This window comes from Peromyscus leucopus, chromosome 6 (assembly GCF_004664715.2).
Source record: "Peromyscus leucopus breed LL Stock chromosome 6, UCI_PerLeu_2.1, whole genome shotgun sequence".
Taxonomy (NCBI): Eukaryota; Metazoa; Chordata; class Mammalia; order Rodentia; family Cricetidae; genus Peromyscus; species Peromyscus leucopus.
The window spans coordinates 8,186,332-8,209,608 of NC_051068.1; the positions used below are offsets into that span (position 1 = coordinate 8,186,332).

Here is a 23,277-nt window from a genome sequence, read left to right on the forward strand (position 1 = left end):
CAGATAGTGAACTATGCTCACACAAACCAAACAAAGCAGACAGAAAACGTTGCCACAGGGTTATATTTCAATTCTTGTTCTCAAATGTCATATTTCTTTAGCTCATAAAATTATTTCTCAACAGTCTTATTCTGAACATATCCATATAGTGTGCAATCCCTCCAATTAACTGAATAGTTCAACAGCTTAGCGTATTTCAAAGTCGATGTCGCTCGACCGGTTTTGTTATGTTTATTTTGATAATGATGCTACTATTGCTTATGTGTATGCACATGGTACACCCATACACCGCACATGACATCATCCATGTATGGAGCTCAGAGCTTCCGTGAATCAGTTTTCTCCTTCTTCCATGTGGGTTCCCAGGATCAAGCTCAGGCGGTCAGGATTGGCAGCAAGCACTTTTTCTCTGGCAGCTTTTTATGAGTATTTTCTTCCAAGAATTTGTTTTCATTTAAAAAATGTTTTGTTTTGTTTTTTAATTTGGGGTGTGTGTGTGTGTGTGTGTGTGTGTGTGTGTGTAGGTGCACATGCCCACGGAGCTATCTTACTGTCCCGATAATTTTTAGTTTTATCTGGTAATATCTGTGTCTTTGAGTCCCTGTGAGCTGTTTTTGTGTTTTGGGTGAGTTAGCATCCCACCTTCACTGTGTTTGTGGAGATAGAGTCATGCCTTAGCATTACTGGTTGAACAGACTACACCATCCCTAACGCACCCCTCCATGAGTTGTTTTGGCTTCTGGGACTAATGATTTTGTTTGTGGCTAATTTGAACTCCATGCAAAGTAGCCAAATCAGCAGAGCCATTACACCTCACTATTTAAAGCCTTTGAATGTATGCAGTGAAAAATGTCACATTTATACACATTTGGAGACAAAACCATTTTTCCATCTTTTTTCACATCATATATAGGGATTTTAGAATGAATGGCATCTTAATGGTAACTATCAATATTTTCTCTCTTTCACAGTTTTTATTTATATCATCTTATTGAATCTTCACAGTTGTAGAAGTGGGTCTGGTAGTTGTGGATGTTCAATAGATCATATGATTTGTGCTGTTATTTATTTTTCTTGTTGCTATGACAAAACGCCTCCCAAAGCAATTTAAGGCAGGAAGGCTTTGCTTTATCTCATAGTTTGAGGATCCAGTCTGCCACAATGGGGAAGGATGGCAGGATGTGAGGTGATGTCTGCCTTACATCTGTAGTCAGAGACGGACACTGGTACTCAGCTCGCTTTCCTTGTTTTAACTCATCCCAAGGCCCCAGTCAATATTAACCATCAATATTAACCTAGTCAATATTAAACCTCACACTTGTCTAGGTTGCTTCTCAGCAATAGGCCACAATAGCTCCAAGCCCCTAGTCTTCGGGATTTTGAAGGACCAAGTGTTTCCTGATAGCAAGTAAATATGATCCATAGATGGTTAGGAAGAAAGGTGTGTTTACCACATGGGGTTTCCTCGAGTGGAGATTACTGGGGTGGGCCTTTATGGCTCTTTCCTCTTCACCAGTCATTCTACATACTGATCCCGGAGATGGAAAGGAATGAGGCAGGTTCCTTTGGCCCACAAAGGGTAACATCTGGAGAAGGCTGTCACTGTGGGTCTGCAGCCAGGCCTCTCAGCAGTGGGGATGGCTGTCTCCACCCCGTGCTGAGGGGATCTGGCTAGGCCTGCGTTCTGTGCATCTTGTGGGTGGCTCAGCAGTGCTCACTCTCTCTCCACTGCTCGTTAGAATCCCCACCAGGCTTCTGTCAGACTGCTCAGTGTGTCCCAGCTTTGCATGGGCTGCATTGGATTACAGTTTCCTAGAGGGAGGCCATTGGATTGTACATTGCTGCAAAGATGGCCCCAGGCACAGCCAAGATTGTGTGGCACTCATCTGGAACACGTGGACAGCTAGGAATAACTGTATCTGTGTCTGGCTTCACAAGTGACATTTACTCTTTACTCTCTGGATTCTTTTTAAAGACACCAGAAAGGATTTATAAACAGCCTTGCTTGCAGTTGGGCATACATATGCATACAGAGATTTCTCACATTCCTGGTCTCCCTAGTCTCTGGAGCAATTGGGGGAATTTGAAAGAATTCATTATTTTTCTATCAGCTTCAACATTTCATTGATGCAGAGGTGCCTGCTTTATTTAGAAGGCACATTTGGCAAAAGAAAAAAAAAAGCATGGTCTTATGAAGTTGTAACTCAATCACAGAACAGTATTAAGTTGGCAAATGAGTTCGTTGCCATGAATGGTGGGTTGTGACTTTTGGAACTTGTGATTAACTGATAAATGCGATTGAATGAACGGGAACATTCATCTCTTAGTTCCCTATAGGTACATGCAAGCTGGGGTTGGGTTGTTTGAGAGCCTGAGAGGATATTTTTCTGTGTGTATGTGTACACGTGTGAGAGTGAGTGAACGTGTGTGTGTGTGTGTGTGTGTGTGTGTGTGTGTGTGTGTGTATGTGTGTGTGTGTACAGGCCAGAGGATATCCTCAGCTTCCATTCCTCAGGTGCTGTGAGCTATCACTAGACAAGAAGATTGAATAATTGATTAAAATGTATAGAAGTATTCAAGTCAGAAATGCTTTAGAATGTCAGTACTTCAGACTGAGTAGAGGAGGTAAAAGACCTCAATTGAAAGTATGTCCAAGAGAAAGATGGAGCTTAAAAAAAAATCAAGACCGATACTGAAATAAAATGTTTAAGTTAAGCCAGGTATGGTGGTGCATGCCTTTAATCCCACCAGAGGCAAGCAGATTTGTGTGAGTTCAAGGCCAGCCTGGTCTACATAGTTCTAGGATAGCCAGGCTGTACAGAGACTGTCTCAAAAAAAAAAAAAAAAAAAAAAAAATTAGGTTAACATTGATGCTTTCTCTCTCTCTCTCTCTCTCTCTCTCTCTCTCTCTCTCTCTCTCTCTCTCTCTATTTCTCTCTCTCTTTCTCTCTCTCTCTCTCCCCCCTCCTCTCTAACACACACACACACTCTCTCTCTCACACACACATACACACACACTCTCACACACACACACACACACACACTCTCACACACACATACATACACTCTCTCTCTCTCTCTCACACACACACACACACACACACACACACACACACACACACACGCTATCTACCTACCTCTTTTTCTTTTTACTTTTCTTTCTTTTCCTTTCTTTCCTTTTCTTTTTTCTCCCTCTCCCTCTTTCTTTCTCTCTCTCCCTCTTTCTCTCTTCTCTCTCTTTCTCTCTCTCTGTCTCTCTGTCTCTCTCTGTCTCTCTCTCTCTGAGGCAGTTTCTCACTAGTCTAAAATTCACAAAGTAGACGAGGCTGGGTGGCCAGTCAGTCTCGAACATGCATCTGTGTCCACCTCCAGGCAACAGGATTAAGTCATGTACGATCTCACCTGGCCTTTTGAAACGTGAATTGGGGGTTGAACTCAGGCCAGGTCACCATGCCTGAAGGACAAGTCCCTCACTGATTGAGCTGCCACTACAGCCCAAGAACATTTTTCTCTACCGTTTCAATTCTCATCTAGAAAGTTGATATATTCCTAAAATTCTAGTATTTTACAGCAGGGAAGAAAGAATTCATGGCATTTTCTGATCACACATTTCCCCAGTGATCCTGTGAGCTGATTCTGAAGGGAATCCTAAGAGTATGGAAGGCAGTGTCTGTCTCAGACTGTACCTTTTGATTTTACTCAATAACCTGAAGTCTGTGGGCTAGTGTTCTTAGGCAAGGTCACGACAGAACATAAAGCCCCATTTGCAGGCTGCCTGAGGTGGGACCCGTCTTGCTTAGCAGTGGCCCCTGCTCCTTCTCTTCCTTCAGAGATCTCCCTTGCCAAAGACACATTCTTAGCAGCATGTGTAGCTCAGCAGCCAGAGAAGGACTAGACAAGACCACAGAGCAGATGTGTGAAGTGGCAGCCAACTGCCAGGCCTGAGCAAGGAACATGGGCCTTAGCCAGGGCCCTCCCACCTCGGGTCGATCTGAGTCCCCAAGGTGCCACCTCTGCTAGGCTGTCTTATTTCTCTGCCAGCCTTGGAATGGAGCCTGGCCCCAGTTCCCCGGAGCCATTTACTTCTTATCCACAGCCATCCTTCTTCACAGAAACAGGATTCTGCCAGGTCTCCGTGATGTGGTCCATGACCTAGATTCTCAGCCCATGTTCATTCCACAGTAGATGAAGAGAAGCCCGGGGAATTGCTGCAGAAAACATCATGTCTGCCCTAATACCTGAACCTGTCTCAGAGTTGGAAGCAGCCCCAGCCCACTTGAAATGCGCCTTTGACAACCCAGATGTGTCTGGGCAGGCAGGATAAGTCATAACCCTCTGTCTCAAATCATCTCTACCATGTCTGAGTAACCCAAGGGATGGAAATAGACCAACTGCTACAGACAGGAACATTTTAAGGCACTGTCTGCCATGAATGAATGGTTTCTGGGACCACCTCGGGTCTGCCTATTTCAACATGCAGAATTTCCCTGCTTTGGTAGAAAGCCAGGGGGTGAGAGAGTACATCTCCTGACTGTCACCAGGAATGTGATACACAATGACAATGGCAGTTGACTTGTGTCTGTTAGAACGGAACTGAAAACTGTACTGTTGAGCTGCTTTTAAAAACACGCAGTTTTTAATAATTGTTTAGCCTTCCCAGGTGGTTCTCACAACTGTGGGGAGCCATAGTTGGCAAGTGAATAGCTGCTATGAGTGGCCAACAGTGAGCTCTAGCATCCTTGGGAACCAGCTGTCTGGGGACCCAGGGCGCTTTCCTGCTGTGCTTGCCACAGATAGGCAGGCAGCAGCTGCCTTTTCAGTCTATCCGATTGTTTTTCTAATGCTGCTTTTTCATCAACAAGAACAATGCCACGTCTACGTGAGTGTTTATGGTATCAGTCAGGTGACAAAGCACCAGTTAATGTGAAGCCATTGTAGCATTCCAGGCCCATGTCATCTGGAAACACACTACATACCTTAAATCAAGAGTATAAAGAGCCATAACCGCTAAATCAAAACTCTTATTTGTACTAGAAACAAAGATTCTCACTAAAAAATATTTAATCTTCCCTGTTTTAAGTTGTTAGATGCATACTATAGAATAAAACTTGCTTTGAAAAAAATTTATTTTTAATTAAAAAAAAATTCTTACTTTAGTTTCCAACCACTGGCTCACAACTGAAGTGTTCTGCTTTTGGGGACCAGCGAAACTATAGCAGATTTTGCTTTCCAGTTGATTTTTCTATTTCTCTTTTTAAAAAGTTTTATTGTGTTTCTTTATGTGTGTGTGTGTGTGTGTGTGTGTGTGTGTGGTTACACACATGCCACGTACATGTGTGGAGATTAGAGGACAATTTGTGGGAGTCAGCTCTCTCCTTCCACCACACGGGTCTTGTCAGGCTTGGCTGCAAGCACCGTTCCCCACCAGACGGTCTTGCCGGGATCTCTCTCGAGATGCCACACCTCGAGGCATCATGAAGTACTTGCCAGCGCTGTCCTGTCAGGTCAGGACAGGCTGCTGAACACCCTGTCATTCTTGGGTGATACAAAGGTAACTTTAATTTTAATTGAATTAAACTGTTAGGGGTCACTTCTGAGTCTTTCTGATAGGTGCTTTTCACGGATTGCTTCATTCAGTCATCAACTTTTGGGCCTGGATATGGAACGCCTCTCACCCTAGAGAGGAGGCATCTGAGACTAAGTTACTCATACAAGGCTATTGATGGGGGTACCGGGACTCAAACCCAGTCACCAGGTACTGTGAGATGTCTCCCACAGGCTCATATGTTTGCTGTTGTTTTGTGCTGTGGGTCCTTCAGAAGGCACAAGCTCACTGGAGGAAGTGGGCCGCTGTGTGTAGGAGTCAGTGTGGTGGCGGTGGTTTGACAGTTTCTCATAGTCAAGATGAACCTTGATCTCACTGTGTAGCAAGGATGACCTTGGGTTTCTGATCTTCTTCCCACCCCTCACGTCCTGGGATTACTGTCATGTGATACCAGACCTGATTCAGGCTGTGATGAAAATCCAACCCAGGGCTTTATGCATGCTGGGTAGGCATTCTGTCCTGTGAACCACACCCCTAACTCAAGCCTTAAAGTTTTATAGCCTGGCCCTGCTTCCTGTCCACTCTTTCTGACTGAGGAGGCAATGTGACCAATGCCTTAGATCCCTGCCACCATGTCCTCTCCACAAGGGACTGTGTTCTCCCACCATGACGGACTGTGTGTCTTCCCACCATGACGGACTGTGTGTCTTCCCACTATGACAGACTGTGTGTCTTCCCACCATGACGGACTGTGTGTCTTCCCACCATGATGGACTGTGTTCTCCCACCATGACGGACTGTGTGTTCTTCCCACCATGACGGACTGTGTGTCTTCCCACCATGACGGACTGTGTGTCTTCATATTGTAAGCAAAAATAAGTTGTTCCCTGTGGTAGTTTGAATGTAATCAACCCCCATAATCTCATAAGGGGGTGGCACTATTAGGAGGTGTGGCCTTGTTGGAGTAGGTGTGGTCTTGTTGAAGGAAGAGTGTCACTGTGGAGGCGGGCTTTGAGGCCTCATATATGCTCAAGATGCCACCCAGTGTCTCAATCTACTTACTGTTGCTTTCTGATCGATATGTGGCCAGCACCATGTCTGCCTGAATGCCACCATGCTGCCCATCATGATGACAATAGACTGAACCTCGGAACTGTAGACAGCACCTCAGTTGGATGTTTTCTCTTAAAGGAGTTGCTGTGGTCATGGTGTCTCTTCACAGCAATAGAACCCTGACTGAGGCAGTTCCTTAAGTAGCCATTGTCGGGTCTTTGGTCCAGCAATAGAAACGTAACTAGGTCTCCAGGACTTTAGCTTCTTCTCCTCAGCACCAAGCTTCCAACTTCCCTTATTTCTAAGGAAGCAGACAGTTTTTAATAGTTAAGCTTCCAAAAAAGCCAAGAGAGCTATTTTATTCAAAACCATACAAATATTTTGTTTCTTAAAGTAATTATTTGGTGGATAAAGTTTCTTTCAGCAGAGGATATCTCTATCCTATAATTTTCATATCCTGTAATTTTGTGCCGTGGAAAGGCATGCCAGACAGGGTGCAGAAGCCTTGTGCTGAAGAATCGGAGCTGTCGTTATCAGAAAACGAAGGGAAACAATTCCAGTGTGACAATTGCTAGCTCTTCTTTTTTTCCTTGTGGGCTATCTCCCAAGCTCTAGAAAATGTTTAGAGAAGAGGTTACCCCAGGGCACAGAAAGAGGTTACCCCAGGGCACAGAAGATAAACCCCGCCAGGAGATCATTTGAAATCATTTTCTTGCTTTGATTTTATTCCAGAACAATTTTAGGAATGGTCATCTCGGCGTCTAGATATAAAAAGGAGACAAGGCTGGGCCAGCAATCATTTTGAGCCTGAATTTGTGTCCCGACTGGGATGGGACAATGGACAGCAGTTAGGCTTAATGGTTTTGTGGGGTTTCTTTTGGGGATATGTCTTACCAAATGTTATCAAACCTGGGGAAAAGTTGAAGTCAGATAGATATGCTGGTCTAACCCAACCTTCTTACATTTCAAAGCTTGCCATTTTCAGCCGGGCAGTGGTGGTGCACGCCTTTAATCCCAGCACTCGGGAGGCAGAGCCAGGTGGATCTCTGTGAGTTCGAGTCCAGCTTGGTCTACAGAGTGAGATCCAGGAAAGGCTCCAAAGCTACACAGAGAAACCATGTGTCAAAAAACCAAAAAAAAAAAAAAAAAAAAAAAAAAAGCTTGCTATTTTCAAAAGATGAACTTGAAAATACTCCTGTGTGTGTTTCGGGTATAGCATGATCTATCGCAGCTTACACAGCCTCTTCTATGGTTGGTAAAGATCAGTGTGAAGTCATGTTTAGGACATTCCAGCACACTGGTAGATTTAGGCCAATTCCCTCATCTACAAATGGGGGGAGGGCAGAAGGATTTATTGCATCTTAAAAGATTTGCCAAACACAAAATTAAAAGGGTTATGCCCCGAACTTACAAGAGGCTTCAGATCTCAGTCCAGCACGACTGATCCCACCACAGTCTAAAGTTCCCTCTCTACAAAGTCCGGAGGAGCCCCAGCTGCAATTGCTCCCATTTCTGGTGGCGTTCATCATTGCTGCATAGTTCATATCCTCAGTGTCTCCCAGTTCACTGTAAGGAACCTCCCACCTCAACTGCTCATCCCTGCAGAAGCATGCTGAGCTTCTTTGGGGTTTCCCTACACGTCCTGAGACCCAGTCCGAGCTGACCCACTTCTCTAACTGCTCTTCATGCTGCTGAGGGGCTCAGGCAGCAGGGAGGAGGGGTTGAGAGGGAAAGGGTCTCATAAAACATAGAAAGAACTGGAGGGGAATGGAGAGACCATCACCTACGTGGCGGAACCGCTCCTCTGCTTTCAAAGGTGCAGACAGCTTTACAACAATAGGAATATTCATCTTCAGCAGCCCACAGCCATGGGCTGGAGAGAGAGCTCACTCGGTAAAGTAGTAGATTGGCAAGCATGGAGACTGTTCACACGTCCCCACAACCTACAGAAAAAGGCTGGGCGCAGTAGTGCAGGCTTGTCATCCTATTGTTGGGGCCTCGGAGACAGCCGATCCCTGGAGAGCACTGGCTGGCCTCGCCCAGCTGACAAGTTCCAAGCCAGGGAGAGACCCTGTCTCAAAGCAAGTGGACAAGGTTCAAAACAATGACACCTGAGTTTGACTTCTAGCTTCCATAGACATATGTAGATACATGCATATGCATTCACACACACACACACACACACACACACACACACACAGACACATACACAGAGGGGGGGGGAAACTTGCAAACATACAAATAAATGTAAAAAAATCATATAAAATAAGTAAAAAGGAAATGGGCTGGGGCCTGCTCTATTTCCTCTGGAATTCTGCTCAGGATGGAAGAACAGTTTTCAGTAGCTTGCTCTTACTTCTTTTATTCTTAATTAAAAAAAAAAAGAGACCTACTATTTTTTTGTTTTTTCAATTCAGAACTTCTCTACACAGCCCTGTGGCTGTCCTGAAACTCACTCTGTAGACCGGGCTGACCTTGAACTCAGAGATCTGCCTGCCTCTGTGTCCTGAGTGCTGGGATTAAAGGCATGAGCACCACTGCCCAGCAAGACCTGTTTTTATGCATGCATGTGTGTCAATGTGTGTAAGGAGTTATACATGAGTGCAGTTCCTGTGAAGTCCAGAGGAGGGCGTAGGATCCTCTGGAACTAGAGTTACAGGCTCCTCTGAAGGAGTAGCGCACACTCCTAACCCTGGCACCATCTCCAGCCCCTGTGCTTATGTCTTCATCCTCCTGCCTCAGCTCTCAGGGTCTTTGTCTAGCTCCCTCATTCTGAAAGGATCCCTGGTTCCTTCTGCATCGCCACCCTAGGAACAATGCCTGCTTCACAGTTCCAGGTACCGAGTAAGGACATTAGCACATGCAAGAGAGTTGGCTGGGCATCAAGGTTAGCTGCCATGTTTGTGTTCTCTTACTGCTTTGCTTGGGGCTGTTTTAAACATGGCACCTGAAATATTTTGCTATTGAGCGGTTCTAGCCGCTATAATGTAACTTAGTTGTCTTCTTATTGTTGGACATTTATTTCCATTGTTTAGCTCTTATATGTCACATTGCCATAAGAGTTCGTGAATTTTAGAAGAAAAATTCACTTTAACAAGAATCTTGAAGATGGAATTTTATAAAATTATATCTTAACGCCAGTGGGGAAAGCAAGTGCTTGCTTGACCATTCATTACTCACGGCTCGTTCCCCACCCGCTCTCATGTTGCTTTTAAATACAAGTCATCTTGCAAGTTAGGGACTTCTTTCCCAATGGCTGCTGATGCTCTGGGGGTTCCATGTTTCCAGAGAGATTGGAACCGTAACAGCTGGAACCACAAACTGGACATACTGGCACACAGGGTTTTCTCTTCTTTGACTTCCACTCAACTTCAACCTTGCTGGTGAAATTCCAGAGCACCCCCCCCCAACTTATTAACAGCAGTGAAATATAAGTCATTTTCCTAGTTTGAGGGACATGCTTAACATTTGCATCATCCAGGAAGCTAAGAACCACCATGTCAAAAGCAGCCAAAGGCCTCCATAGGACTGAGAGAGAGCAGGAAGCAAGGTCATGTGGTTGTAGGGTCTCACAGAGTACAGACTGCAAGGATGCTTTATGGGACTTTCACATGAGTTCTCCATTTTAAAGTCACTTTTTCATTGTAACAACCTCAGGGACCACAGGGAGCCATTTCTTACAAACATCACCACCTAGACTGGGCCTTCAAGAATGACAGTGTTGAGGAGTGACTTATGTTGCACAATACTATATATCTATCTCTATCTATCTATCTATATCATATATATATATATATATATATATATATGTAATTGTTTCACATACTTAAAAAAAAAGTCAGCAACAATTTCACTTCCTGTGACTAGAGAGGTGATTTCAACACTAAGGGTCAGCTGTGCAGTAGACTGTCCTGCCTCCATCGTGTTCTCCTGAGGAAAGGGTTCTGGGATGTACTATTAATGATAAAAAACAACATTCAGAAGTGTTCACAACATTCTAACCTTGTGTGGGAGAGGAATACATACATGTGTGTAGATCGTGGACTACTGTGTCTACAGGACCACAGAGGTCACTGAGTGCAAGACTCCTCAGGGACAGGAACAGAGGTTGGGACAAAAGTAGGGGAAAGGTTTTGGGGTTTTCTCTGTATAATCCTCTTAGATTTTGCATTGTATTACTCACTGGAAAGTAGGATTTATTTTTTGGTTCCTCTGAGTACTAAACATAGAATAACCACATGACTCAATGTTTCCTTCCATCCTTGAGTATGTACCCAGAAAGAACTGAAAATGGGTCAAGCACACATGATTTGTCAATACTGACAACTGAATTTGGTTTTTGTTTTTTGGGGTGGGTCTTTCTCTGTTGCTCAACTCACCTAGAACTCACACTATAGACCAGTGCAGCCTGGAACTCCCAGACATGGGCCTTTCTCTGAGTTCTGGGATTAAAGACATGTACCGCCGTGCCCTGCCTAATAATGCAGCTTTTTCCCAACAGCCACGAGGCAAAGTCAGCCTGAATTCCCACCAGCAGATCCAAGTGTATACATAACACGGGATACTGTCCGGTCACAAAGGGGAAGGAACCCCGACACATGCCATACCGTAGACGGACCTTGAGGGGACTACGCTAAGAAAAACAAGTTAGACCCAAAATGACCCTTATGTGCAAAATCCAGACAGGCAATTCATAAAAACAGAGAGTAAGTCCCTAGAGATTACCAGGGACTCTGGGAAGGGAAATTTCTATCTCTGATGATGAAAAGCTTTGTACAGGGAAGGTAGTCACATAAAATTATGAACACAATGATGAAGAATCATATATTTACAATGGCCAAAATGCCCAATTTTTCATTTTATATATTTACCATAATGAAAATTAAAGTTAAATGTAATTAAGGAAAAAAATACCAAGTACCCACAGCTTGACCTATTCTCCACTGAAGCATTCTTTTGACCTTACCCCCACCCTCACCAGCTAAGAGTACTCACTGAGAGCACGGGTTCTCTACTGATGATGCCTAAAATAGAAAGCTGTGTGGACATGCACCCTGTGTGTCGGAGCAGGTCAGCCCTCAGCCCAGGCCGTGAGCATGTCACTATGGAGCGAGAGCGAGGCACAGAGCCCGTGGGTCAACCTCCTGGCCACAGTCTGTGGGAAAGAAGAGGCCAGTGTGACCTGCTTCTGACCGAGGCTTCAGGAAGCCTCACGGACCAAGGTGACCTAGCTGTGAAGTCCATCCTGGGCTAGGAGCTGAGGAGCCAAGCTTCATTAGCAGGGGTGGGGTGGGGTACAGTGGGCATCACGGGTGGTTGTGGAGGGTCTCACTGGAATATGATTTGATCTTGAAAAGCAGTGGAGGCTGAATGGTGCGTGCCTTAAATATCCTTTGCACACATCTGGACTTGTAAATGCTGCTGTGGGAAAGCGGCTTCCGGCTTCCTGCTCTTTTCCCTCATCCTGTTTACCGTTTAAAGACTGTGCCTTCTCTCCTAATCAAGCAGATAACTCAGGCTGTTCATATTTTCTTTCCAACCCAAACTGTGTTTGCCATCTAGTGAGTAATCCTCGACATTACAGCAGCCCACTTCAAATGCCTCATTTCTCAGCCCAGCCGCCAAGCGGACTCCACACTCTGGTCCCAACAGTCACTGACAGACACTCTGGTCCCCTGACTGTCACCGCCATGAATATGTGGACATTCAGGCACATTCAGCTCTGAGCCATCCGAGTAGGGATATTCTCACGAGAAGGGGCACTTCTGCTGTTCATAAGACGTTCTGATGATAAGTGTTATAAAAGGTTTAAGCAGGACGGCACACTAGAATTAACCAGCAGCGAAAATATACTCAAGCAAACTTTTTGCGCACTGAGGGATTCTCGCTCATTTCCAAGTTTTCTCTTCTCCCTGTGTTTTCTACAAACAATCCCAGAGGCCTCAGCTGTCTGGGACTCCCACAGTAAGAGCTGCCACATGAGCTACCCGACCTGTGGCCAAGGAGAGCTGCACACACAGCATTGAAAGGGAAATGAGGCCTGCAGATACTGTGTTGTATGTGCGGGGGGTTGAAAATGAACCTGGTTGGGGCTGACTCGGTGGGTAAAGGAGCTTGCTACCAAGCCTGGTGACCTAAATTCGATCCCTGGAATCCATGTAAAGATGGAAGGAGAGGACCAACTGCATAGAGTTGTTCTCTCCATACATTGGCTGTAGCATAAATCACACACACACACACACACACACACACACACACACACACACACGTTTAAAAAAATAAAATAAAAATAACACTAGTCACTCAGAATTCTTGAAGAATCCCTGGTAACGTTCTGTGGCTAGATCCGCAGAATTCCTAACTAATGATGACTATTGTGGAAAACATCCTAAATCCCGTGTGCTTGCTCCTTAGACATGGGCCCTGGGAACCCAGTTATAAATGGAATGCCTACAACTTGCCGAGCTGTGAACTGACTCCACATGGCTGTAACTTGTTTTATATGTGTCTATCGATCTATATTTACACATGTGGATATGTATATTTAAATAAGGTAGAATCTGACAAAATCTCACACACACACACACACAATCGTTGTGATAACACCTTTTCCTAACCTTTGTTGTAAGCTGCTTCTGACACCCTCTTCCATGAGATCCAGCAAGACTTGTTTTAAACCACCTTCTGTCCTGCAAAGGACTACAATATAGAAAAGAAAGCAGACACAATTCCAACTTCACTGCCAAGTTGAGTTTATCGTTCAGCATAACAGCAATAACCCGGATCCAAGAGCCATCCAAGTTGAGTAGAAGAGGTTGTGTGAAAGCATTCTCGGTGTCTGTAAATCCCCGCGACCTGCTTGACTGATGATGTAACTGTTACTTTGTGTGTGAATTTCTGTGTATGTGGCTTTTGCAGGGAAGGCCAGAGATACCGGGTGTACATTGTGATACCACTGCTGCCGGGATTCGAAGGAGACATTTCCACAGGCGGAGGGAATGCTCTACAGGCAATAATGCACTTCAACTACAGGTGCCCGATTCCAAACCCTCTGCTTTGATCTTTGCATCATGCGTGGAAGCCTGGGAAGCGAGCTGCAGGATTTCTGCACATTTGTTCAGCATTTTACTTTCAAACTTCAGTCTTTTCTAAGTGGTAACATTCAAATGTCACAGTCATACATGATGGTTCTGTCTGTCTGTCTGTCTGTCTGTCTATCTCTCTCTTTCTCTCTCTCTCTCTCTTCCTCCCTCCTACTCTGCTATCCTGGATCTCATTTTGTAACCCTGGCTGCCTGGAACTTGTTATGTAGACCAGGCTGGCCTTGAACCTCAGTGTCTCTTTTATACTGATTTTTAATACATGATATTAATGAAAGAATATCTTTATACCACTGATCCCTTTATTCTTTTCTGTAAGTAGAGAAAAGTAAAACAAGAAGTATAAGTGCTAAAAAAAAAAAAAAAAGTCTAAGTGCTAACATGATACAATTTGAGTGCATTCCGTTAAACGGCGTGGAGATGGCAACCGGAATGTTTCCTTATAAGTTTCACACTTTTCTAGTCTTCCTTTTTGACGCGGGAGGGGAGAACGAGACTTTACAATGGACCAAACAGAGAAGTGCCTTCGTCACACTTGGGTGGAGGGTTATATGCCCCATGCTTGGCTTCAGAGAACCCCAGCCGATCCTGATAGCACGGTTTGAGGGCACTATGAACTCCCCACAGCTGAGGATGGCTCAATATCTGATCTTCTTGCCTCTACCTCCCCAGCGCTGTGGATTAAAAGTGTGTGCCGCTTGCCTGGTTTGCAGGTCTCGGGGTGAACCCAGGTCTTCACGCATGGGATTACAGGCATGCACCATGATGACCCGCAGTTGGTCTCTTTTTTCCACTGGCTCTTCCGACTTGTGTCTGCATATCTGCCAGGGTTTGAAGTAAATATTGGTGCTGATGCTGTTATCCCAGGGGCCAGTTCACCTGGTTACAGTGAATACCTTTTTTCTACATACTGAACTGAAGATGGGTCCATAGCTAACGTTATCTGACTTAGTACATAACCAAAAATGTTTTTGTGAGCACATGTCACTAACATGATGTTTAATTAATTGCTCTCTATCTGCTTTTTTGGCAATTCAAATATTGCTTTTGGAATATTGTCAATTTTGAGCATTTCCTATGACTATTTCTTTGATTTTTGAACCAGCTGAAAGACACATTTGGCTGTTGTTCAGCAACCCAAACCTTTTGTTATGCAAAAGCATCTCTATTTGCTAGTGTAGACTTTAATATCAGCCTTTCCAGGCATAGCTGTATTTTTAATTACATTCATACAACAGGCAGATGGAACATAGAATTTTGTTTTTTTTCTTTTAAAAAAAATTTATCATCCAGCTCAAATATTTTCCACTTTAATTTTTAAAGTTTTTATTAGCATATGCTAATTATAAATGACGAATTTTTATTATAACATTTTTTTACGCACATACAATTTTAATCATATCCACTCCCCTTTATTCTCTTTTGTCCCCTCTCACTTCCCCTCTCTCTTCCCAACTAGTCTCTCATCTGCTTTCTCCTCCCCCGCTCTCATGAACCAGTGAGTTCCGTCAGTGCTGTTTACAGGAGCACACTTGAGAGGTGCTTTGTGGACGTGAGTCTTTCCAAGACTGCGCCACTGAAGAAAATGTCCCCCCGGAACTGTGTAACCCTAGGGCAGGGGTGGCCTCCGAACCCCTTGCTTTTCCGTCGTTTAGAGTCATCAGTATTTAACAGTCTCGAGGAACAGAAACCATCAACAGAGCCGTTATTTAAAACTTGATTTTTCACATTTTACATTTTTACAGATTTTTGCTTATTTTGATGGAAATAACCCTGTATAATAGTCTGCTTACTTCTTGGTGCTCTCATGAGCAAGGGTTTGCCCCTTTCGCCCCAGAGAGCAGGACGATTATGTAAACGCTCTTATCTTCAAAGACTCCTCAGTCTTATTTTTGCTATCACAAAATTTCCTAAGGGAAAGTTCATTCATAGCCCATCTCTCTTTTTGAAATCTGGTATCAATTTTATAACTCTTCTATTGGCTCACATCAAAATAATTATGTCTTTTCAGTAACATTACAAAAGTATTTCCTATTGTGGTTTTAACTTTTGAAAGTGGGTATAGCATTTTCTTATGAAAGTACTTGTTTTGTTTTTGCTTGGGTTAGGGTTACATCCACAGGTATTGCTGTAAGACTTGGTTGTTGGAATGTCCATAACTATTTCTTTACATGCTTTCAGAACCATGTGCAGAGGGGAGAACTCCATCCTTGGACAATTAAAGCCAGAGCGTAAGTAGTTTTTCTTTTCTTCTGTGATTGTGTCTAGGAAACATCAAGAGTTAATAGGACTAGATATGAAGGTGGCAGCATCTATTAAATATTTTCCTTGTTTTGACCAATATGTGACAAAGCAGCTTATGGGAGGGAGAGGTCAATTCCAGCTTACGGTTTGAAGGTGCAATCCGTCATGGCGGGGAAGTCATGGCGGCAGATGCTGTGGAGGCTGGTCACATTGAATTCAGTCAGGGAGCAGAACAGGATGAATGCTGGTGTACCCTTTGTTTTTTTGGTTTTTCGACACAGGGTTTCTCTGTGTAGCTTTGCACCTTTCCTGGACTCACTTGGTAGCTCAAGCTGGCCTTGAACTCACAGAGATCCGCCTGACTCTGCCTCCCGAGTGCTGGGATTAAAGGCCACCACTGCCCGGCTCCCTTTGTTCTTTTTATTCAGTCTGGAACCCACTCATGGATGCTGCTGCTCACACTTGACCTTCCTTTAACTAACGTCGTCTAGAAAACCCCTCACTCACACGCACCTCAGATCGTAATCAAAATAACTGTCGTGGTATCCATGACTGTCCGTGTAGTGTTCTTATAGAACTTTGTTCACCCAAGCTTCTTCACAAAATGCTCAACTTAGGTAAACCACGTTTTCTCATTAAATTGCCCAAGCCAACATTCAAATGAAAACACTCTGCATGAGGTGTATGGAGGAAAGAGCTCTGCAATGTTTTTATCATTTCAGTGATAACTGAGGGGCCTCATGAGGACTGTCTACTTTATTCTCGGCTTATCCACTACCACAACCCCATACAGGTCATCCCTGTTGAGAATTATCTGTTTAAGTCTGTACCCCATTTTTAATTGAATTACTTGGGTTTTGATGTCTATTTTCTTGAATTCTTTATATATTTTAGTGATCAGACCTCTGTCAGATAAGGAGATGAAGATCTTTTCCCATTCTGTAGGCTGCCATTTTGTCCAATTGACAGTGTCCTTTACCTTACAGAAGCCTCTCCATTTCAGGAGGTTCCATTTATTAATTGTCAATCTTAGTGTCTGTACTACTGGTGTTATAGTCAGGAAGTGGTCTCCTGTGCCAATGCGTTCAAGGCTATTCCTCCCTTTCTCTTCTATCAGATTCAGAGTAACTGGATTTATGTTGAGGTCTTTGATCCACTTGGACTCAAGTTTTGATAGATATGTGATAGATATGCATCTATTTGCATTCACTACATGCTGACATCCAGTTATGCCAGCACCATTTGTTGAAGATGCTTCCTTTCTCTATTGTATAGTTTTGACTTCTTTGTTAAAAATCAAGTGTCCATAGATGTGTGGATTAATGTCTGGGTCTTTGATTCGATTCCATTGATCAATGTGTGTGTTTTTATGCCAATACCAAGCTGTTTTTATTACTATAGCTCTATAGCAGAGCTTGAACTCAGGGCTGGTGAGACCTCTGGAAGTTCCTTTATGTACAGGATTCTTTTAGCTATCCTGAGTTTTTTGTTTTTCCATATGAAGTTGAGTATTGTTCTTTCAAGGTCTGTGAAGAACTGTGTTGGACCTATAGATGGCTTCTTGTAAGATGGCCAGTTTTGCTATGTTAAACCGAGTGATCCATGAGCTCATAGTATTTTCTTACAGCCTATACCATAACCATTTTCCATAATATTTGAGACAACTGTGGATAAAGAAGGAAACAAACCAAGGTACCCCCTTTCCCTGCTGCAGTTCTTTCTAGAGGTACATTCTTAAATGGAGGAGAAAGAAAGAAAAAAGAGTGAGAGAAAAATGTTCGTTCATCATATATATAAGGGACTAGCAGTCAACTGAAAGAAGCCAGGCACAATAGGCCATGTGCCGTATGGTTACATTTTTTATGAAATGTCGTTAATAGGCAAATCCATAGCGATAGAAAGTTCTATAGTGGTTGTTAAAGTCTGGGAAGAGTAGGTAGGATCAGATGCCGATTAGATGGGCCTGGGAGTATAAAATATCTTAAAATTAAGTAGCGGTGATGGTTATACAGTCTTGTGAATATGCTTTTTAAAAATCTACTGAATTGGGCCTGGGAATGCAGCTCAATTGGCACAGTGCTTGGCTGGCTGTATAAAGCCCTAGGTTCAATCTCAGCACCATATAAACCTGTAAAGGTGTGCACATCTGGAATCCAAGCATTCAGAAAGTAGAGGTAAGCAGTCAGTTATGCAGCATGTTCAAGGACAACTTGGGATACATGAAAGATGAGTCTCAAAAACTCTGCCTAAAACAAAAAAATCTGTGGGGTGTGGCAGTACAAAACCTTTAATACCAGCACTTGGGAGGCACAGGGGTCTCTGTGAGTTGGAAGCTAGCCTGGTCTACATAGTGAGAGCTTGTCTCAAATAAGTAAACTATAAAAACCGCCTATTGAATTATGCACTTTTTATTTGCACTTATGGGGTTGAATAGAGAGGCTTGCACACGCTAAGTAAGCACTCTGCACTGAATCCACATTCCCAGCCCTGTGTATACAATTAGAATGGGGGAAGTTTCATGCTATGGAGGTTTTGGAGACATTTATGGACTTTTATGACTTTTTAGGGGATTTGATAGCTTTGAAAGTCATGGGTTTAGCTGGATGTGGTAATCCACATCTTTAATTCCAGCACTCAGGAGGCAGGAGCCAGTTTCTATGAGTTCAAGGCCAGGTTGGTTTACATAGTAAGTTCCAGGACAGCCAGAGCTGCATAGTGAGACTCTGCCCCCCATCCAAAAAAATAGATAGATGAAAGAATAAATAGGCTTAGGCTTCCCCACAGCAGTGGTTCGCAACCTTCCTAATGCTGTGACCCTCATGTTGTGGTGACCCCCAACCATAAAATTATTTTCATTGCTAATTCATAACTGTAATTTCACTATTATGAATTGTAATGTAAATATCTGATATGCAGGATATCTGATATGCAACCCCTAAAGGGGTCATGGCCCACAGGTTGAGAACGACTCTCCTGCAGGTATATTATGTATGCACACATATGTCTATCATTGCTGTGTATTTAGGAAGTTTTCACTGACTGTACCCAGGAGAGAGCAGATGTCCCAGAGTATCACCTTCATCTCTATGGGCTGATGAATCAATCTATAAAAAGACATATTGATACGACAGAGCAGGAAAGGCATCCCAAGCTGCCTGATGGGGGCTTGGAAAGTGAACATGAGATTATAGGAGAGTGAGGAATCAAAGCACGTTATTGTTTCGTTTCTCAACTGTGAAAATGCCCCGAGCTTAATAGAAAGTGCTTTCCTTGGCTCCAGCCCCTTTTTGTTGCCTTTGCATTCAGGAGAAATAAATTGGATTTTAACACAAGAAACAATTTCAATGGCAAGCCTGCTTGGGGGAAAGTTTCTAAGCACGCTGGGAACAAGTCAACATAGGGCCTCTTGGTGGGGGATGTCCAGATCCTGAACACGGGGAGAAAAGACTAATTACACAGGCCCCTTTTCTGACGCACAGGGTCTCATTGTTGGTTTGGCTTGTTAGTGCTGGTGGGTTTGAAGGCCCCAGCAGCCTGCTCTCTGATGGGTGGCTGCTCTCTGACTGGGTGGCTGCTCTCTGACTGGGTGGCTGCTCTCTGACTGGGTGGCTGCTCTCTGACTGGGTGGCTGCTCTCTGACTGGGTGGCTGCTCTCTGATTGGGTGGCTGCTCTCTGACTGGGTGGTTGCTCTCTGATTGGGTGGCAGACTGCAGTGCCCAGAGGTTGGTGCTCCAGTCAATTTGAATAACAAAACTGCTACTGTGACAATGTTAAATGTCCTGAAAAGAATTCCAGCCCCAGCCAGTCTCCAAGCCTATAGTCTCCAGAGACCTAATGTCCAGTTTAAAGCATTTCCTTACCATTTTTATAATTTTGTAAATTATAACCTTTTAGGACCAAGTAAATTAGTGGCCAGGAGTATTCAAACAGCATTATAAATACTCAGATACCCAAAACTCCAATTTTAAGTAATAAGCCTTAGGTGATAATTCTTGGTGTTTTTGTGTTTGTATTTTTAATGAAAATGGCCTGTGAACTTCCAGCACACATTGGAGCCCACCTTCCTTCTGGTACCCAGAAGGATAGTTCTGGAATGTTGTCTGCAGAGTCTATATGCCATCACCTGGGAATCACCCCAGGACTTGTCTCCCCCCTTTCACAGTGGTGTTTATCTGTGTTGTTGGAGTTTTTCTCTTTTGTAACTTGGTAGTGCCCCCGACTTTGTGTTCGTTTCATGTGAAGTCAGTTTTCTTCACAGAATAAAGTACCAGTTCTCAATTTCCCTTGTCTCCCTTCGCTAGAAAGCACGTGAGGAGGGAGGTGGGAGTCATTACTGTCTTAGATGCACCAGTTGTAGCTGACAGGCCCCAGAGAATGTCCATGGCGGCTCCCTTCTAGCCAGGACCTTTTCTTATTGTCTCTCCTCCCTACCTGCTTCCTTCCTTCCTTCCTTCCTTCCTTCCTTCCTTCTTCCTTCCTTCTTCTTCTTCTTCTTCTTCCCCCTCTTCCTTTAGAATCTGCACTGTTAGTTTTCTCCTCCGGGCCCTTTTTCACTTTCTGAGCCTCCTGAGTGAGGCAGAGTAGAAGGTTAGGTATGCTCTGTAGGCAGAGTGTCCCTGATGACACATGCTTGGCTGACTGACAGGCCAGCTGTGGGATGGCTGGGCATCCCTGGTCAACAAGTGCTTGGCTGACAGGCCAACAGTGCAAACATGGACTTCAGACATATCTTAAAGTCCAGGCTGCTGGCCACTAGTCAGTATAACTGATCTTTAAAAATTATTTTTAAATACTTTCAGATTCTTAATATAATTTATTCACTTAATTATTACTGGTGGAAGACACATGCCACCTCTCCTGTGTGGAGGTCAGAGAACAACTTTCAGGAATCAGTTCTCTCTTCCCACCTTTCCATTAGTTCCAGGGATCAAACTCAGGTTTGTGAGGCAGAAGCCTTTATCCACCAAGACGTCACTCTGAACCCTAATTCCAGCCTTATAGGACAATTTCTGGGGCTCGATCCGTCCTTTCATCCTGTGTGTCTATCTGCTGACATTTTATCACCCCCCCCATGTCCCTTCTACACTGCCTTCCTCCTCTCTCCCCTTTCCTTCCCCCCTGTAACTTCCCTGGAGCTTTAAATACCTCCCCTGAACCCCACATGCAGCTGTAATCCGCCTTTAGCAAGTCCTGCGAGATGAGCGAGGACCTGTGTCTTAAAATGTTACACTCTGGATCACACGCCCGCCCTAGATGATACAGAGAAATCCAAAGTTCAGGCACTGGGGCCTTAAGTAACAATGATGCCAGGCCATGTGGTACAGTGCTGGTGCCGGAGAAGTGTACTCTACAGTGTCTGTAAAAATCAGGCCTTTTTAGAAGTACTTTCCAGAACTGTATGGACACAAAGGAGGACATACTCCCTTCTTTTTACTCAGAGGAGATGTTTTGTTTGTTGAGACAGGGTTTCTCTGTGTCGCCCTGGCTGTCCCGGAACTTAGAAATCCCCCTACCTCTGCTTTTGAGTGTTGGGATTAAAGACCTGTGGCACCATTACCTGGCCAGAGGAGGTTTTCTAAAGGAAGTAATGGTCCATGTCCAGCCTCTTGATATTGCCATCTGCAAAATTCATGCTCAAGAAGTATGGAATTAAGTTACAAAAAATTGTGTCTCTGCCCCACCCCCAAATCAATGTTTTAAGTATGTTTGTGATTTGTGTTGGGCCTTGTTCATACTGTCCTAGGGCTCATGAAACCCGCTGGCTGCAGGTCACACACACCTGGAACTTAAACGTTGTTCTAATGTAACACTAATATGTGGGGTGTGGAATTTGTGAATATTTAATGTCTGTAGAGCTTTCAGAAGTAAAAAGCACCAGTGCATCAACACAGCTCTGAGATCATTCACGTACGTTCGGAGAAGGTGATCTGTCAGTGACGGACTCCCTGTGAGTACTTAGGAATAACTTTCTTTCCAAGACACCTGAACTGAATAGAGCATCCATGGCAAAGCAGAAAATCTAAGTAATAAATGGGGCTCAGCAAACAGAATCTGAGTTACCACTGGACCTATTACTATGTTTCATAATCTCCTAGAGAAAGATACAGTCTCAACTTTTCTTTCTGTTAGAATTCATGACAGCTTGGCTCCTCTCCATTTGTTCTGAGTCTCAGACTTTGTGCAGGACACCTGTGAGGGAGGGGACCATACAACCTTGTGACCGACACTCAGACCATGTAGTGACTATAGCTGGTGTAGAATGCAGTTCTTCTTTCATGGCAAGATGAGTGAGCAGCTATTTACAGTACAAGCCTGCTACTGTTCGTTTGAAACAAAATCTCCCAGTGTCCAGCATAATAAAGCTTATTTTCTTTTCCTAATATTGATCTTGAAGGGAAAATTTTTAAAAATTCTTTGACAATTGCACACATGCATATGATGTATTTTCATTTCACCCTTTGTGGACCCCTCCCATCTCCTCCTCCTCAACCAATCCCACTCCTGCTTTCATATTGCTTAGTTTTTTAGTGACTCGCTGAGGTTAGTCAGCATTGCTTGCAGGAGCGTGGGCAGCTTAGCAGTGGTTACCCCCTGAAGAAATGGCTGCTCTTTCGCCAGCAGCCAAGCCCGTAAGTGCCAACAGCTCTGGGAGACGGCGCTCTCGAGAGACCCTCCCCCACCTATGATGGGATGTTGATGGGGCCCCTTCCTGTACAGGTAACCACAGCGACTGTGAGTTCCTGAGCACAGTGGCCGTCATGAAGACAGTAGTTCACGGCACTCCGCCCCATCCTGGGGAGGGGTATTTAATTGGCAACCGTTCTAGGTAGTCAGCAGACTGGACTGCCACCCAGGACTGTGCGACAGTCATTCAATGGTTTTGACAAGCACTTGTCCTCTGGCTTAAGCTGCAGCGGGTGTCAGCCGAGGCAGAAGCAGCCATGACACTGAAATCTTGTGTTGTCCTTCCTGCCTCCACACATCAGTAGTTAACTCACCAAATCATGGAAGGGCTCCGATTGGAGTAATTTCTAGATTGTCTCAGCCAAAGGCAGAAGACATTCCAATATGATTTTGTTGTAATGTAGTCATTGTCCTAGTTAGCTTTGACGACAGCCTAGAGTCGCCAAAGGAGGAAACCTCAGTTGAAGAGTTGCTTACCTCGTGTTGGCCTGGGGATGTATCTATGAGGGACACTGACTGTTAGTTGGTGTAGGGAGTCCCATCTGATGCGGGCTGCACCAACCCTGGGTGGTGGTTCCAGGATAGATATGACCTAAGTGTAAGCCAGGAAACAAGCTGGAGAGTGAGCTGGCCAGCATCCTTCCTCTGGC

General features: G+C 44.2%; 1 protein-coding gene across 1 annotated transcript in view; it reads left to right on the top strand.

Moving 5' to 3' along the window:
• Pld1 (phospholipase D1) overlaps positions 1-23,277 on the top strand; it is a 223,088-nt gene that overhangs the window by 176,205 nt on the left and 23,606 nt on the right. Inside the window, exons 24-25 of the mRNA XM_037207272.1 lie at positions 13,517-13,630; positions 15,880-15,929. Coding sequence (XP_037063167.1) covers positions 13,517-13,630; positions 15,880-15,929 — 164 coding nt within the window. The remainder of the gene's footprint in view (positions 1-13,516; positions 13,631-15,879; positions 15,930-23,277) is intronic.